The sequence below is a fragment of the Nanorana parkeri genome, unplaced genomic scaffold, assembly GCF_000935625.1.
Source record: "Nanorana parkeri isolate BGI_ZX_2015 unplaced genomic scaffold, ASM93562v1 scaffold57, whole genome shotgun sequence".
NCBI classification, from domain to species: Eukaryota; Metazoa; Chordata; class Amphibia; order Anura; family Dicroglossidae; genus Nanorana; species Nanorana parkeri.
In genome coordinates, this window is record NW_017306325.1 from 529764 (window position 1) to 548526 (window position 18763).

Here is an 18763-nt window from a genome sequence, read left to right on the forward strand (position 1 = left end):
AAAGAAAACACCGAAACACAAGGAAGGTACTTGAGAACAGTTTTAATAAATAATGTGACAAAAACTTATGTTTTGGATTATCTGATCCTCAGTATGCAAAATTATGGCTAAAAATAAGACGTTTTCTTAAATGAACAATAATAAAAACAATAATCACATGGTTTGTTCCCTTACGATTCTCAAACTTTGAAAGTGTTTTACTTGTTTAAAATAAAGATTTTTTTTAACAAAAGAAAGTATTTCACTTCTGGTTCTTTGAGACCTTAAGGCCGCCATGTTAAAAAAAATAAAAAAAAGTTTATGCTTTAGCACCATTGGCAACTTAAGGTTCACAATATACCAGGTACAACATTCATGGACAGAAAACATTATGTGGTAATTTATAGCACATATGTGCTATTTTGAGATTGGCAGAATTATTCAAATTGCTGTAAAAATGTTTTGTTTTCCATTTCAGTTTATCCAGTTTATGCTGTATTTTATGCCATGAAAAATTGGAATTTCATTTACTTACACCATAGAAGCAGGAACTAGGACTCTGCTGGCTGTTTTCAATACGGACAATTTTTTAGCTTAAATTTCTAATATAAAAATATGATAAGTGAAACTCTCCTCGCAGCTTGATAAAGATGAAATATAAAAAATAAATTCTAAAAAAAAGTTACATGGATTTCCACTGAACTTTTGATTTTATGTGTATTTAAGGAGTTGGGGAATATAAACAAAACTCCCCATTTGAGTTTCATATAATTGTTCTTCTTATAATTGATTGCAAAATGCTTGTATTTTCCTATTGCAATAAGAAAAGAAAAAGTGTTCTTATTTATCATGTTAAAATTTTAATGTCTTTTTAGACCAAAACTACATACATGGAGCTATTTTTTCAGATGCCTTTTAATTACCTTAAGTGTTTTTTTTCGGTCAAGTTCCTTACTATGGCATAAATAAATATTAAGAGATGTGCAATAAGCCTTTTTTGTCACTACTGACTGACCCCAGAGAGACACATTTCCCTTGGAGAAAGGCTAAAAATTATTTTTTTCTAGAGATTAATTTTTAGTCAGTGATGATAAAACACAGCCTTGACACAACTTATTCATAAAGACATACACAGAACCAAATATATTTCACCATCGGCTAACTTTCCAAACAATCTGACAATAAATTCAACATTAATAAAATGCATTAACAAAAATAATAATAACAATAATGATTTTTTGACATTTTCAATAAGACAAAAAAAAGGTTAATAGTTGCAATGGTTTAAAAATAAAGTTTAGTGATTGTGCTTTTAAAACCAACAAAACAGTGCATTACAAAATAACCATATCAAATCAAATTTCCTGAAGTGGCACTTTTCTTTTCTCAGCGGGACTGACTTTGCGAAGAGGCGCCATCTGATAAATAACCAAAGAGGGTTAGCACTTTTTTTTACTTGGTGTTTTATTACAAATGTTATACTTTTTGTTTTTTCTTCTTTTTTTTCCTACAAATGTTGTTGAATGGAAAAATAAATGATTTTCTGTAAGATTTTTTTTCTATGAATCCCAAGACCACCAGGCATTTGACTGGCTTGACTTCCGCATGAGCAATAGGATGTAATACCAAAGATACTTTTAATGATGGACAATGAAGAAGACAAGTACCACAGAAATTTATGAAAAAGTACATATTTACAATGAAATCACCTCCATACTGCTTTATAAAGTAGGGCAATGAAGGTCAATACTGCTGGACAGTAATTTCAGGTCTACAACAAAAACATCCCGGGTTATATGCATTTTCACCTAATGAAACCTTATGGTCAGTTGTGAAAATATTACACATTTGCAGATGGATTCTCATTGTTTGAGTGGCTGCTCTAGTCTATGGATAGACACTGGTGCTTTGGTGGTTTGAAGGCAACGCTCTGCGCTACTTCCCAATGGAGCTTGATAGGCAAGAGTTGTTCTAGGAGAGCTTGGTGGGCAGAAAGCTTACAATTCCAGTCTTGGCACCTTTGGCTGTCTGTTTCTCTAAAGCAGCAGTCTTGGCACCAACACCTTGAGACTTGACAACCTGCCTTTGTGGCTGGAGCAGTAAGAAGGTGCCTAGATTAAGTGCTGCTTTTGGGGTGCTGGGGGCTACGTCAAGGTGGCCTTATACAAAGAGGGTGTAAACAAGTAAAGCGAAAAAGGTTCTCAGCTGTTATGTGTATAAAATGAACGAACGCGTACAATCTGATTGCACTGAACAGTATCTCTGGCATAAGGTCTTTCATCTTGAGGCATCTTGAGGAATTTATTATCTGATAGAATCTCCAACATTTCCATCTTTATCTTTCAACTTTCTGTTTCCTGTAAAACAAAATGACAAAATGGTTTGAACATATATTTCTTTCAACTAATCTTCTCCATCAGTTATTCCCCAAGTAGTTTTAATGCCCTTACTAAAGCAACATAATATTTCAATTCCCGGGGTTAGCCAATTCATTTTTACTAATGAAAGCAACCATGATAAAAATCTATGCTTTTAAAGTATGATTTATGGGGTTGAGCCAAACGCCTACCATAAATAAGAGTGAAGGCTACATTTAAAATCAGGAAATTAAGTTGCAACAGAGAAAATCATTTATTTTATGAAAACTTAAATAAGAACTCCCTTCTATGCACACTTGTAAATACAAAGAATATGCTTATTATTATTAAACTTATTATTTTCCTGAAGTTAATTTCAAAACAAAGCCACTGATACACATAATATGAAAGTTTGTTTCCTAAAACAGAAAACACCTCTGTCTTTGGGATTTACAGTAGGTTTGAAAATGTAGCTGAACAAATATATGTGAGTATATACTATATATCTATCTATATATATATATATCTATATATCTATATAGATATATAGATATATATATATATAGTATATTTATTATCTCATAAAATTAAATGTGGCATCAAAACAATGTGAACTGACAGTTTTCTGTGTCCTTGCCCTTTCCCAGCTGTGATTTCTCCAGCAAACTGACTAAAATGTAAAAAACATCACAAGTGCACTGGTCTTGTGCACGAAGTCAAACAGAATTTTGATATATAATAGATTAAAATCACTGACAAGTAAATAAAACATATAAACTCATCTATCTGATCATCGTTAGTTGGTTCTGAATGTCCTCACAGGAAAGTCTGCCAAAACTTCTCTAAACTCCTCATAGAGACCACTGCTACTGCTCCTGCAGCATACATTGCTGACTGTCACGTTTTTCTAAAGTTTTGACAGAGCTTACTGTGAGGACATTGAGAGCCAACAAATCACTGCTTGTCAGTGATTTTAAACTATTATATATTAATTTGGACTTAGTTTACCAGGCTAGTGCACTTGCGGTGATCAACATCTTACATCCTGGTGCCTGAGCAACAGGAGGTAGGAGAAAGTGGTTTACAACTCTCCATTGCCAGCCAAACCTGATATTTGCTTAAAAACCACCCCAGCTTTCAGGACTCCTGAGAGCTGAAGCAGATTTTGAAAGATATGTGCAGGTCCCGGCTTTTCCTTTGCCTGGCAGTTGTCAGTACAGGTTTACCTCAATGTCATCTTCATCAACTGTACGTTCATATGACCCTAAAAGCTGCATCTCTGCTGCATTTCTTCTTCCTGCTGGTTGATCTGTTCTTCGTCTTCCACCCGAGCCTCTCGAAGACATAGAGCTGGAGGAGCTAGGATCTCTAGGATTATTTGATGTGGGGAATGATGGTTTACAATATGGCAAGATATCCTCTGTAGAAGACAACGTGTATCAATTAATATTGTGTGAAGAATAGGAACTCAGCAAAATGAAAACAGAACAATACCAATAAGTATGGATTTACACCACTTCCATTGCATCTACCGTACATTGATGTATGCTAAATGCACTTGAGTTGATGTGCTTTGACATCAGCTTTTTAAACACACAAAAACTTAGCATGCATTGCAGTGTGCTATGAAATGTTTTAACGAGTTGTGCTGTGTTGAAACGCAGAATGTCCCATTTTAACCCAACACAACACATTGCTGTGAACTGAGCCTATTGAAACAATGTAATTCAGCTTGCTATTGCACTGGGCCTCCGTTGAGCAACGCAGCCCAATGCAAATGCTGTGAATGAGCCCTAAAATCTCAATAATATAATATTTAGAAATGTGAATCCATTTGTTAGCCTAAATGACAGAAGCAAAGGACTACAGGAGCAATCATGGTTGGATAACCCATGGTACTATGACACGAGTTCCATGTTTACACTGACACTGGGTTATGAGAACAAATGCAGAAATGTCATCTATTATGGCTCAATAGCATTATTCTCCTGTAAGACAATTATGCATTTGAATTTGATATCTATTCTGTAGAAAATCTGGTAAAAGGCTGTCATCACCATAGGACTAATTTCTCTCAAGTCTGTTTATTCAATTATGGGCATATAAACAGTGGTGAACAGAATCACATGCTGTTCTCCCATGTATTGCCAGGGGTGAAGTTACCCCATTAGAGCTCTTTACTCCATCTACCAAACTGTGGAATCCTTGCTGCTGAACCCTCAAAAATGTATAATAAAAATAAACAAAGAATGCAACAGCTTTTTTCAGCCATCCATAGTGACTGGTGACTTGAATTTAACTCTAGGGTTCTTATTACCAAAGTTCTTGGGGTAGATAATACATCAGAGGGTGTTTGAAACTGCCCACACCCACCCCAGTTTTAAATATTATTTTTAGGTAGACTGACACTGTAATCAGCCCTCTCACTGTCTCTGTTAGTCTATATTTGTAAAAGCAGGAGAAGGTTTGATGGCATTTGCCAATCCTTCTCTCAACATATTCCAGAGTGGTCATTCTGCTGGCTGTAGACTATGGTTTGTTTCAGTATTGGCACAAGTAATGAATGGTAAGTATAAATGACTTACCTTGTATTTGAGAGGCTTTTGTTGGTGTGCCATCTTTCTTTGCTAGTTTCCCTCGTTTCATTCGCCCATCAATGTGTTGCTCTAGAGATTCCCTTTTCTCTCCTGAATTTGTCCGAACTTCAGGGTGTTGTCTGCTATCCACTCCATCCCTCCCTCTGTAATTGGGGCCTTTCCTTTCTGCTGGCCTGTCTAGTCTTTGTTCTGCCAACATATACTTTTGTGGCATGCCAGAACGTACATCGAGCAGTGCTCTGGAAGGTCCAGTTGGAGATTTAATGGCTGGAGGTGGCAGCGGTGGAGGTGGTAAATCTAGACAAAAAAAGAAACATGTTTCATGTACGACTAAAACATATATATATAGTTATAGCTGAATTTGTTTATAATGTATTGTGAACTGACAGTTCATAGTGACCATGCATTTTAAATATCTATCAGTAACAATCCTGGTGGATTTGTCAGTGTAAAATGATCAATCATAATTACTGTGGCTTGATGACTGGCACTCTCTATGTTTAAGGCCTATTTTAAATGTTGTGGATGGGCTTACATTTTAGGATCAGGTTATGTGTAAAGTATTAAATGTAAGTGTGAAGTTGAGCATTCAGCAGAGAGGAAGATTTTGGGGTTGATTTACTAAAGACAAATATACTGTTCACTTTGTAATGGAATTTTCACTTTGCAAGGGATGTTTTGCTTGCACATTACAGATGTACTGATACCGATACTAGCATCGGTATCGGTGCCAATACAGAGTATTTGGGCAAGTACGCGTACTTGCCCAAATGCTCCCGATACTTATCCAGATACCAGAGCTTTCGGTATCAGGAAACTTGGCGACGAGTCATTACACGCCATCCGGCTTCCTTAATGGGACTTTCGGTATCAGTATTTGGTACCAGTGAGTACCCCCCCAAAAAATATGGGTACTCGTACTCGATACCAAAAAAATGGTATAGGTGCATCCCTAATGCACATGATTGGATGATGGCAGATTTTCTATTAATTCAGTAATCTAAAAGAATTCCTTGCAAAGTGAAAATTCCCTTACAAAGTGAACAGCCTATTTGCGTTAAAGCGGAAGAAGGGTAAACTGCAAATTGACAGGCCTTTTATATCATAAATTGACACTGTGGATGTGTCTTCTGTGATAAAAGCTTCTTGATGCCATTCAGCAGGTTTTGTTTTTCTGTACACTGAGCTGCACATGCACAGCTCAGTGCACACACCTGACATGCCGACATAAAGTATGCTGGGTGGTTATGTCATTGTGGCCTGGCCAATCAAGCAGCCAAAGACTAAAAACTGGGAAGAGGACTGAGACAAAGATGGAAGCACCAGAGAGGGAGGAGCACAGCTCTGGAGGGGATTGGTTTGACAGGTAAGTCTGCCATAATGTGCTAATATGCTGTGCAACTGGCACGTTAGGGCTAAAAGCTCCAGCCCCATTTTCTTTATTTTTACATTTTCATTTACTTCCATTTTAAGTAAACCCCCATGAGTCACATTTAAGGGTTAGGTAAGGGCTATTGCAGAGAAAGTGAGGGGAGTGCTTCAAATGTTAGAGCCACTTAGAGAAGCTTAAAAATGTTAACATGTTTTCAGTGCCAAAAGCCCCAAAGCAAGGAATGCCAGGGCTGGGGTTTCCTTACCAAAAATGAATGTAAAGTGATGTGCTAAATAATAGAAACATTTGCATTTGCATCTAAATTTTACTTGTATATTTGTACCAAGGAATTTATATTATTTAATCAGTTACAGTATTTAAACATTAAGTTGTGCATACAAATATAAATAATAGGAACTTACACATAACATAAGGTGACCTCTGCTGTTTATTCTGCTATCCAATCTAACAGTCCTTGTGTACAAAGACTGTTGTAAGTACTTTATTGCGCCCACTCTCAGTTCACAGCTCTCTCACAATCTCCAGATAGCAGATGTGAAAACTATGGGGTCTATTCACAAAGCTGCCGAAGGATCTGGCCGTAGCTTCGGCCGATCCTTCGGCTAGCTTCGGCCCCAGGACCCCTTCGGTTCAGTAGAACCGAGGGGGTGCTGTACGGGCTATTCACAATAGCCCGTACAGCTCCCGATCATTGCCGAGCGGCTCGGTCGAGCCGGTCGCATATGCATCGGCTCGGCTGAGCCGTGCAACTTCACTTCTGATCGGTCATTCACTCGGCTGCCCTCGGCAGCTTTGTGAATAGACCCCTATGTGTGAAAATCAAGTTTACCCAAAAGTCTGGTGTCTATGAAGTATGCCCAGACACAGTGATGATCCCCCCTTACCGATAAGCTGGAAGTATTTTTTTTTCCTAATAGCTATGCTGTCAACTTCTGGAATAAAAATCCAGGCAATTCCGAAAGAAGGGATAACATTATTGTATCTGGGCAACTCTTCATGGACATTAGACTTATAAAGATAAAGTTGATAATACACAAATGCTATCTAGGGATTGCTGCAGAGCTGTGACATGAGAAAGGGAACAATTAAGACCTTACAAATGCCTCTATGCACATGAGATAGCAGAAAAAATTGTAAGGGTCACTTTAAGTGTCAAAGCCAGTTCATATCATTTATATCTATACACACAATTTAGACAGTTTATACTGTTTGAATACTGTAAATGAATAAATATTTAAATTAAACACTACATATTAGTACAGAAAGCAGAGTGTCCCTTGGTAAACTGACCATTGAAGAGTGTGGCATTTTGTGGGTTGTCTATCACTGTCTCTCAAGCTATTAGTATTGGCGTATTACAAGAATACCATACCAATAAATGACTAAAGGGTCTATTCACAAAGCTGCCGAAGGATCTGGCCGTAGCTTCGGCCGATCCTTCGGCTAGCTTCGGCACCAGGACCCCTTCGGTTCAGGAGAACCGAGGGGGTGCTGTACGGGCTATTCACAATAGCCCGTACAGCTCCCGATCACGGCCGAGCGGCTCAGTCGAGCGCTGAGAGCCCTCGGCAGCTTTGTGAATAGACCCCTAAGACTATCTGGATTGACTTTGGAATTCTGTCACCTAGAAATGTATTCAGTCAGCAACCTTGCGTATCTATATGGTGAAATCTAATATCCTTGCCATTTACAGTAGGTGATACAACATTCCATATTGTATATTATTATGGCCATTAGATGCATACACTACATATTTGTGTTCTACACTTGATCGCTAAAACCTTACAGAAGCTTGTTGATGTTAATGTAATTTTAAAAGTCGTTTTTTTAAATCTTCAATTAAAATAATCCCTGGTGATCCTGCCATGAAGGTCTGTGTTCAGGTACTTATTGTTATAGGGTGACAAATGTCTGCCAATTTTTCTTCTGCATTGTCAACCTGCCAGATGCACTCCTGGTGGTGACTACATGTATCCGTGATGACACATGGTCCACTGTTCACAATCAGAAACTTGGTCCAGAGTAATAATGTGTTGCCAATGGTGGAGAAAATGCACATAGACAGGAAGTAATTGAAAGAGGTTGAAAAAGATTAGAAGCACCGAGATGGAAGAAGGATAAAAAAATGTACAGAGAAAAATACACGGCAGTTGTTTATGATACACAGTCTACACAGCAAACTAACAGGGTTATTCACAAAAGGGTGAAGAGTTAGGAGAAGGCAGGAGAAGTGAACAATCTAGGACAACATAGCTGAATTGGAGAATTTTTCCAAATCAGCTATTTTGGTCTAGATTGTACACTTCTCCTGCCTTGTCCTAACTCTTCACCCTTTTGTGAATAACCCTGGAAATGTAATCCAGTTAGGGATTAGTTATTTACATCTACTTTAAATTAGCCTATTGAACTACAGTAAACTCCAAGAAATCTGGCACCTACAGAGATCGATATAGGTTCCGGATAACTGTAGTTTCTGGTTGCTTGAGAGATAAGATACTGAGTAGAGGAGCGGACAATTAAAAAGTTATCTCTCTTAGGTCCACTCCTCTGCTCAGTGGGTGGGTGCAATAGCCATCTTGCTATTGCAATTTGAAAAAGCCAACAGCAGGCTGGCTATTTCTCACTGTTGTTTACATTCAGCTGCTGACTGCAGAATCTAGCCGCCTCCGGCAGCAAGATGTAAACAAATTATTTTGTTAGCAACTAAATATATTTAGTTGCAAACCAAATTTTTTAGTGTGCACCAAGCAACCAACAATGTTTTAGTGGTGTGCATCAAGCCACTGGAAAAAAACACAATCTAGGACATATTTTGTGAGAGTGCCAGTTGCCTTGAATGCCGGATAATGGTTCATTTACTGTACTTAGATACATCATTCTGATCCAGTTTTGTATTACATGTAAATATGTAAAGTTTACTATGGCAGCTTCTGGTTGACAAAACATGTGGAGACCTGCATTGCTACGACTATTCTGCTGCAGGATATGGTACATTTTCCTTAGAAAAAAAGAGCATAAAGTGCTTGACAAAGAAAGCAAAACCAGGAGTTGTTGCCTTACTTTGCCTTGCAATAACGGTGCGTGTAATATCTAAATGAGCATTAAAATGACTAAAAGCTGAATAAACTGGAAACAGCAGCGACTAATTTGACAGAAATTTGCTATTTATACTTACATTACAGGCCTACTAATTGAAGCGCTGACATTAGGAAGGAGCGGGAGTCTATTTTAGACAATATGCTGAATAAGACACAACTTATATTGATCACATATATCAAATTTACTGCGTTAATGCAGGGTGCATTCTAATGGCCACTAAGGCCAAGCAGCATCTCTCTACATTATTCCTTTTCCAAATGAGGATGGAAATTCAATGAATTTTCATTTGTTTCTCTCCATTTTAATTTTTTTTATTTTATGCAGGTTGTAAGGCTCAGTTTGCTAAGAAATAAACAGAAGATGAATAAAGGTAACCATCATGTTTTTAAAAGGGTGTTAAATTTCCATAAGGTCATTAGGATTATCTATTCCTCTATCAGCCCTTTGCAAAGGTGCATTAAATGTAGAGCTCAATTTGCTTTAGGACTTGTTCACACCGGCCTGAATTTTCCTGTGTTCCAGCACAGGATAATCCCCTTCTTCTAAAAAATCAATATTAATTAATGGACCTTCTGCACATCTGATGCAATTCACTAATGTGCATTAAGAGAATTGAGCCTGCAGTATTGTGGCCTGTGGACGTTCACTTTAGCATCTAGCGAAACTAAAAGGGGATCGTCACAACATGCTTAAAGCAGAAACACGTACAAAAATGTCTATTTTCGTCCATGGTACATAAGAATATGGTGTGACTGCAGCCTGTAACTGGATGAGATTTAGTTTATTAAAACACTGCACATCATAAACAATTACCATACTGCCTTCCATAAAATAATGTTTTCACCTTTAATCATTATTTTCTGGCGTCTCAGTGCTGCTGATCTCCTCCAGTCTCTTTTATCGCTTTACTGACACTGGCAATGGTGGACCATACCTCCCCATTACTAACAAGATTACTTGAATGCATGTGACAGGGTGACAATGCAGAAGCATAGTTGCTTAAGAAAGAACCTCCATAGTAGGATAGCCGAGTATTTTGTTAACCAGCTTTAAAACAACAAATGTTACAGCTTATATGAGATTTTAATGATTGGGTTTAGATCTACTTTACAGGGTAATCTATTTTCTCACCAAATTTAGGCAAATGAAATTACCACACAAACCTGCCCCCCCCCAACAGCCAGTGTACTACTAATACACTAGTTACTAACTACTAACAGTGTACTAATACTTTACACGGGTATTTTAAATGCTCAGCGGCAGGGCTGCAGTGTGGTGTAGGGAAAACAAGAATGCTATACCGCAAGTTTAGTTGTCAATTTACTTTATCAGAGAAGCCCAAAGGTAACAAGCCAACATTTTCCAGGGGCTATAATGTTGCCCCTTCATGAGGACTTCAAGTGCTGGTTTAAGCAGAGTAATGGACTCTCATGGGTGAAAGGGCAGGTGATTCAACTTATCAGTTGGCTTCTTCAATCCTTTCCTCCAAAAGTGCTTTCACGGCTGGCTATAGGCACCTTTAATTATTTTTTAGAAACTATTTTTAATATCTGCCTAATAATGCATATTAAATAGCTCCTAAAATGCATTTTTCTGACCCGAACAATAATAAACCTTGTAACCAGCTACTCCCACTGCAATAACCTCCTAAGATCAGATAATCCTGAAACATCTCAGTTTTGCTGACAGTCAGAGTCTGCGAAGGAGCCATCCTGTCCAGGTACACTGTCATGTTTCTGTTAAATGTCCTCTAATCTCAGATATAGGCTCCTGAGCATATACTCAAGGCAAAGAAGAGATAATAAAGGCAGACCACTCATTCCAAAATTGCTTGTGCTCTTCCTGCTGTGTGCCTTGTCATTTTTTCCTATCAAGTACCTGCTATTCACGGGCAAGCCAAAAAAAAACTGTGAAGCCCTTGTGTAGCCATTGATAAGAATCTATAATATTAAGCTTTCATATGATAATGGGAAATGATGCCCCTCTTTGAAAAATTGCTGACTGGTAATGAAATTCCTAATCAGATTGCTGTTGCTAAGAAGCGGGAGGCGGCAAGGCAAGAGATGCAGGAGACGAGCGTCCCCATCAACAAATTTACTAAGGCTGACAAAATGACAAAAAATAGGAAAACGTACAGAACATAAATTTCCAGCGTGGCTTGCGAGCTGTTTTCCTTTGAAAGGCAGAAGAGGAAGGAATGTAGCAGTTTAATAAAAAAAAGTGCACCACCTGAGGCGTTTTCATTAAGGGCTTTTCTCTTCAAACATAATACTGCTCGTATTTACCCCACAGAATTCTTTGGAAAACAAGTATTTCCTTTTCAAAAGAGATCAATATTGTGTGTGAAGACATGGAAAGAGATGATTAGGGGCCTTCATGCTTATTTTCCTCAAAATTGTCCTCAAGTACCACATTATGTAGTAGTTTGCCAGTTGAAGTGGCAACTAATACATAGAAGACACAACCCTAATAAAAAAAAAACATTTGTCTCTTTACCGCTAGGGGCACCCACTGAAAAATTCAGCTTTCGACCAAGCTTGACTTCAGCTAAACAGTGCAGCTACATACACAAATGATATACATATGAACTTGTCAAAGTACAGGTGAAACTCGAATAATTAGAATATCATGCAAAAGTAATTGCAGTAAGTGCTGCAAAAGGGGCCCAAACCAAGTACTGAGTACATATGCATGCTTGTACTTTTCAGAGGTCCTATATTGTTCTATGTACAATCCTTGTTTTATTGATTGCATGTAATAATCTACTTTTTTGAGGTTGTGGATTTGGGGTTCTTGGGGTTTTCATGAGCTGTAAGCCATAATCATCACAATTATGACAAATCACGGCTTGAACTATCTTGCTTTGCATGTAATGAGTCTATTTCATACATTAGTTTCACCTTTTAAGTTGCATTAGTGAAATAAATGAACTTTGCACGATATTCTAATTATTCGAGTTTCACCTGTATTTGTATTTCAAGGATCTAGTTATGAGATTAAAATTCAAGTACTTACAATAGCTGCATTATTTATTTTATTATTTATTTACTGTAAGTACTTCTATAGCGCTGACAATTTACGCAGCACTTTACATACTGTGCATTTACATCAGTCCCTGCCCTCAAGGAGTCTACAATCTAAGATCCCTATCTCATAAGCATACATCCAGGGTCAATTTAGATAGGAGCCAATAAATCTTCAAGCAAGTCTTAGAATGTGGGAGGAAACCAGAGTACCCAGAGAAAACCCACGCAGGCACAGGGAGAACATGAAAACTCCTTGTAGTAAGTGTTCTTACTGGGATTTGAACCAGGGATCCCAGTGCTGCTAGGCAGAAGTGCTAACCACTAAAAACCAGTATTAAAATTATCCTCAGGTTGTGCAACCAACAGCCAGGCCCTAGCTAAGCCACTGTGCCAGTGTTAGGCACCAAGATCCCAGTTTATTTCACATCTTTGTCCAGCAACAACTTTAAGCGATTTTTAGCTACAGTTATAATAAGGTTCTTTTTGTGTCTCTGGAAACATCTATATATAAAGTATTTCAGGCATTAGGGTAATTTTTCTAAGATGATTACAATGAAAGCATTGAAATAATATGATACACTGTATGTTGGATCAGAGCAAACATCCTAACCCTAAAATTCCAATGCATCTGCTGCACAAGTGAAAAATTCAAGGAAAATGTATTATAAATAAATGACTCCCATCCAACTTCTGGACTAGACCTGGTGCCACAGAGCTCTGTACAACCAATCAGCAAAACATTGTGCAGTGCAATGGGCTACAGTAATCAGCTTATGCTCAGCAATAAAGGTTTCAATAAGCTGCAGCCCTTTTTTCAGCTATTTCAAATGTCGTGCAAAAGTCTTTCTATTCAAATGTGCCATTTCTACTGGTATGGCTATAAATATTTCATCAACTTGTATGGAGATTTAAATCTCAGCAAGCGACCATAGAGTAACTATAATATGAAACAGCAGATAAGTCATGTTTATATAAAGTGTGAAAACATTTAAAAATAAAACATGAAACATGGGAGAATAGCCTGCCAGAGAACAGAAGAGGCGAATTGTTCTTACTTCTGGTTGTGTCTCTGGGGCAGCAACTGAAGGGCCATTTCTCCAATAGTGCAGAGGCAGCAACAAAACTAACCTAGCAAGGCTTTTTACCCTTCCTTGCTGTATACAAATCTAAAAAAAAGTTAGGACTATACATACACTTTGGGCTATAGAGGAAATCAGCAACTACAGCTTTGAAAACTCTAGCTTTGAATGCTGAGTTTGAATTGCTGCTTTTTTTTGTAATTTTTTGTAATTAAATGAAAAGCCCAACAGGGAGAGGGAGGCCCCCTTAAACAGCCAACAGTTTAAGTGCAGAGGATCTCCAAATTGTGCTTGAGGGAAACTTACAACTGATTTTGCAATGGTATTTCTGCACGGCTAATGGAATATTTTCAAATAATTGGTTTTAAATCTAAATCAATAAACTTGGAATTCAGTGTCAGCAAGTTAAGTGTATTGATTGCCGATAAGTGCGGGTTGGAAAATACTGCAGTTTACATCAGTTGTCTATCATGGGCAAAATGAAAATAATTCATCATTATGCAGTCAATGGATTGATTTTTTATAATATATACTTTCCGAGGCAAGCTTTCATTGTTGGTAATGGGCTAATTACTTCCATTAGTAAAACACACATAATGCAACAGACTATCCTTATGTTCTGTAATTGTGTGCTTTTCATGTCAAATGGAGATAATTACAAAGGCTCTTTCGAGGTGAAGGAAGGTATTTTTATAGTAGCACCTACTACGCAATCTGTGTTCTTTGAACAGACTTATCCATATTCTTCGAGCAAGGTCAGTTATAAAATGCGCACAATAGGAATGATGTTTAAACGCTGCATGCAGTAGGTATGAGGGAGCTGTGTTTAGCAAACAGATTACAACTGTTAACTTCTTGCCTGCACTAAGAAATGGCAGCTGGGATCTGATTGGTTACTACTGGAACTCACCCAATATGTTCCATAGCAACATGAAGGCCCAGACTAGAGATGGCAGATGGTGGTTATTCACTTAAACAGTCTCTACGCAATAAATGTTCAGTTTAATGTAGCCCTTCCTTTTGTTCCTCTGCCACTCCATTCTGCTCTGGGAACTAAGAAAATCAATGCGTAAGATATGAGTCTCCAGGATCATAGCTTACTCAGGTCTTTGAACTTTTAACAGTGCTGATAGACTCAGCAATGTAACATGAAGTGAGTAACATTCACTTTCATAACTGGAAGTATTGGGTATTGCCTTTGATTCTCGAGCTTGGATGGAGAGGAATAGTGAAATTAAGTATACACTAGGAAGGATAATAAAGCAAACCTGTGGCTTTGGTAAGAATGGGATAAGTAGTTTATATGAGAATAAGGATATTTGTGCTTTCTTTTCAGCTCACAAGAAGTGACAAGGAAACCTCATTTCTTTTACGGTCAATGGGTATTTTCTGTACTTGCTGTAACAAAGAAAATGTATGCAGCTACCACATCTAAGGAGTGGTAGGATGCAATATAATATATGCACTTTCTGCTTTTCAATTTAGAAACCAAACCAAACTCCTCCCCCAATGAGTACATTCAACAAAAGTCTACTAAATCCTGATAATAAAAAAACTTAATTGTTCAGGTTCTGGTTCACATGATTATCTTAAATAGGGCTGTTCATCTGTTAAGTTATACTGCACGGCAATAAGGTCATGAGGGGCACCATACAGCTGTAGCTTCTGGATTAGATGTCAGGGAGAACAAACTGCACACATTTCATCATCTGTAGTACAGTAGTTATCTGTAGGATCCTGGGGTCAAGCCAACCTGGTTACTTGGCTTTCCTGCCTATGTCTGGCAATAGCACTGGTATGCTTAAAATAGGGGTGTTATTTTCAATGACTAGAAAATGTTTTCCAAACTTCTGAAATGTATTACAGTGTTATAGAAATCAGTGCATTACCTCAAATATAAGAACCTTGGCTTTCATCAGCTGCATTTTTAAGCTAATATCACTGTGAACATCAAAATTAAGTTTGTTTGCTTTAAACCTGCTAAAGGTAGAAAACCCCATTTTGTTTCAGGAGAACGCAAACTGCAAAATGACATTCTACATTGATAGCTGAACAAGATTAATTAGAACGATAACATGTGCTAAAACACATTAAAAATAAATTAGACCTCCAAAAATTTAAAACTTGGAAAAAAAATTGGAGAGAAGCTTCACGCCATATGCATTGAAATGAACTGTAATAAAAACCTAATTGTGTTGTATTTAAATGAGTCTCACCATCTGTGTAGACGTCTTTTCGGAGATGTCCTTGTTGGTGTTTCTGTTTTTTGGCCGGGCGACTTTTCTGTATAACAGCAGTGCTCATGTTACTATCTGTAGACACGGGACTCGTGGGCCTCTGACAGTGAGCTGGATGGAAATGTCTACGGCCTGAGAAAGGAGAATGTGAGAGGGTAAGCATACTACGCTTCACCTTTTTGTAAATTTGTGATAACTTTATTTTCCAAGCTAACTATATCTGCAATGAAGACATGAATAATGGCTCACATAGCTGCCTGACTCTCTCTAGTTTCCAGCAAAGACCCCTGCTTTTAATGTTATAGCATTTGTATCTCTGCAGTGGTCTAAAATACCCCAGCTAGAGTCCTGCAAACAATAGGGAATGTGAACTTTTCTGATTGCAGAACTGTGACTCAGTGAGGGGTGAGTCAGACCACGTGGAGAGACCACTCCTTTTACAAAAGAGCAGCAGTCTTATGTGCATACTACTCTTTTAGTGAGAAGACTGTGCTGGATCTCATTTCCAGACTAGACAGAAGATAAATTCTCAAACATATAATTGATCTCTATCAACGATGGATGCTTCTGAATACATTAGAAACAGTGTCAATGTGTTTTTGGGTGCTTGGAACTGCATCTCTCCCCAAACAAGACTTTGCAAATGCAAAGGCAACAGAAGCAGGTCTAATGTAGGTCAACTGCACCTGCAATGAACTCTAAATGACTATAGAAGCATCTTAAACTGATCTCAAATTCATGCTGCATTTGCCCATAGAAGTCAATCGACATAGTATCTAAGTCAGCTACTATAACAGTCAGTTATATGAGTTTATGATGACAGCTATCATTTCTATAGAAATCTAAAAACAACGCACCTCCCACTGCTTCTTGCATTTGGTGTCTTGCTACTTTTAGTCCTGCATATTCTGCAGCAGCTGCCACAGCCTGTGCAAAATCAGCATCTGTAAAAAACGAACCGTCAGATGAGCTGACACTAGATCGTCCGCTGGAGACATTGTCTTCCTCAGAGGCAGAGCCCCATCCATTGATCATAGAACCAGTTACAGAGCTTTCTAAATCTCCAATGCTGGAGGCGGGAGTCTGCTCCAAGCCACGTAATCTAAGTCTGCGGCTCTGGATCTTGGTTTCCATCTCCATGTCATCTCCTTCTTCTTCTGGGACATCTGTATCCATGTCAGACACTATCGGCCCAGAAATGTACCCATAAGTATGAGGCGGAGATATGGGCCTTGGAGGTGGTGGAGGGCTTATTTGATGTCGTCTGCATGAAAAAAAATATATAAAAAGCAACATTTTAGTCAATGCCATACTGCAGATGTTAGATATTTATGGTGATACGTAAGTCTCAAAACTTACACAAAAATATGATTTTTTATTTGTGCCATGTGACTGCAGTGTGGTAGTGAAACGATTTAAGCTGTGAAAATTGATGTAAATCATAGTAGCCAATCAGAAGTCATCTATCCCATAATCTGATTTCAGCAAACTGGATTGGCTGCTGTATATCTTTTTTACTCTTCTCCCTGCCTTACAGAATAATAGCGGCGTAGTCAATAAATTAGGAAAGCTACCATATATTGTTCAGCCCATAACTGTGGAGCACTTAGGGACTTACTTTTCAATACACTAATAGATCATCATTGTTTGTTTATTAGCTTAAAGAGGCCTTCATGCCTTACAAGTCATGTTGTGTGAGTCACTTGTATATATGTTGTAATAATAAGATGTTATGTGGGGCACCACTTTCACAAAAAAGTTGCCAGGCGTAGCTACACCCCTGTTGAATTTACCCAGCGCTGTAACTGTAATAAGGCAGTCTGAGGTGGTTGTCTCAGGTGGCATCTCATTAGGACTGGCGCCAGTGTCCCAGGTTGCTAAGAGCTCTAGACAATCTGTGATGCTCTGTCCGGCATCTCTCTGAGCTCATTGACGTCATTGGTTTGGCAGGGAGCTGAGCAGGATGCTCTAGCTGGCAAAGCTCCTGGCAACCCATTAACTTCAGTGAGCTGGGCAGGAACGGACATAGAGCCGCTGACAGCACGGCTCTAACACAGCCACCTGACCCACTGCATCGACCGTACCATCAGCAGCACCCGCTGTACCCACTTCCCCCCATTCTACTGCTGCAGGTGGCATATGGGGTAGGGACTGTGCTAAATACACCCATTACACTTCTTACAGGCATTCTTTTACAAAGCAATAATTTCATATACCTGGCACCTTGTCCACAAGAGTTTGATAGAATTTGCTGTTTTTCCTATAGCAATCAACCAGATTCTTCTTAGGAAAGTTTAGGAAAGGAAAGGGTAGGAAAAATCTGATCGGATGATGAAAGAAAATTCTCCTTTCTTACACTATGGGGTCTATTCACAAAGCTGCCGAAGGATCTGGCCGTAGCTTTGGCCAATCCTTCGGCTGGCTTCGGCCCCAGGACCCCTTCGGTTCAGGAGAACCGAGGGGGTGCTGTACGGGCTATTCACAATAGCCCGTACAGCTCCCGATCATGGCTGAGCAGCTCAGTCGAGCGCTGAGCCGTGCTGAAAGCCAAAGCTGGCCGAGCGGCTGGCCATTGGCTGGCCAACAGCCTGCTTCTGACAGCTGGGCAGAGCCAGCCATGATCTTACGGCTGGCTCCGGCCACTTTCAGAGAGATCAGCGTCCCTGGTTGCTAACCAGGGACACTGATCTCCAAACATCTAACTCTCCCTGGCGCTCCGGGAGTCTCCTGCTCCCGGCCGCCAAGGAGAAAAACCCCGCTGTGTCTTTTTTCTTTATTCTGACACGGAGCGATGTCAGAATAGAGAAAAAAAAAAAAGAAAAATTCCCATTCAAAAGCATTGGGACATTACTATTGGCTATTTCAATTTCAATAGCCAATAGTAAACTAGCATTGTACCCGCCCTCTTTTGCAGTTCCCCATCAGGTCCATCAGCAGAGGGCGGGTACAATGCTAGATTACTATTGGCTATTGCAAATTGAAATAGCCAATAGTAA

At 38.8% G+C, this 18763-nt stretch overlaps 1 protein-coding gene across 2 annotated transcripts in view; it reads right to left on the minus strand.

The window, feature by feature from the left end:
• Positions 1 to 827: 827 nt before the first annotated feature.
• The window catches only part of ROBO1 (roundabout guidance receptor 1), a 367253-nt gene continuing 349317 nt past the window's right edge, over positions 828 to 18763 (minus strand). For both annotated transcript variants that reach the window (XM_018576154.1, XM_018576153.1), the window contains 5 exons: positions 16625 to 17031; positions 15747 to 15899; positions 4922 to 5230; positions 3563 to 3756; positions 828 to 2336 (listed from right to left, as the gene is read on the minus strand). In XM_018576154.1, coding sequence (XP_018431656.1) covers positions 2322 to 2336; positions 3563 to 3756; positions 4922 to 5230; positions 15747 to 15899; positions 16625 to 17031 — 1078 coding nt within the window. In that variant the 3' untranslated portion in view covers positions 828 to 2321. The remainder of the gene's footprint in view (positions 2337 to 3562; positions 3757 to 4921; positions 5231 to 15746; positions 15900 to 16624; positions 17032 to 18763) is intronic.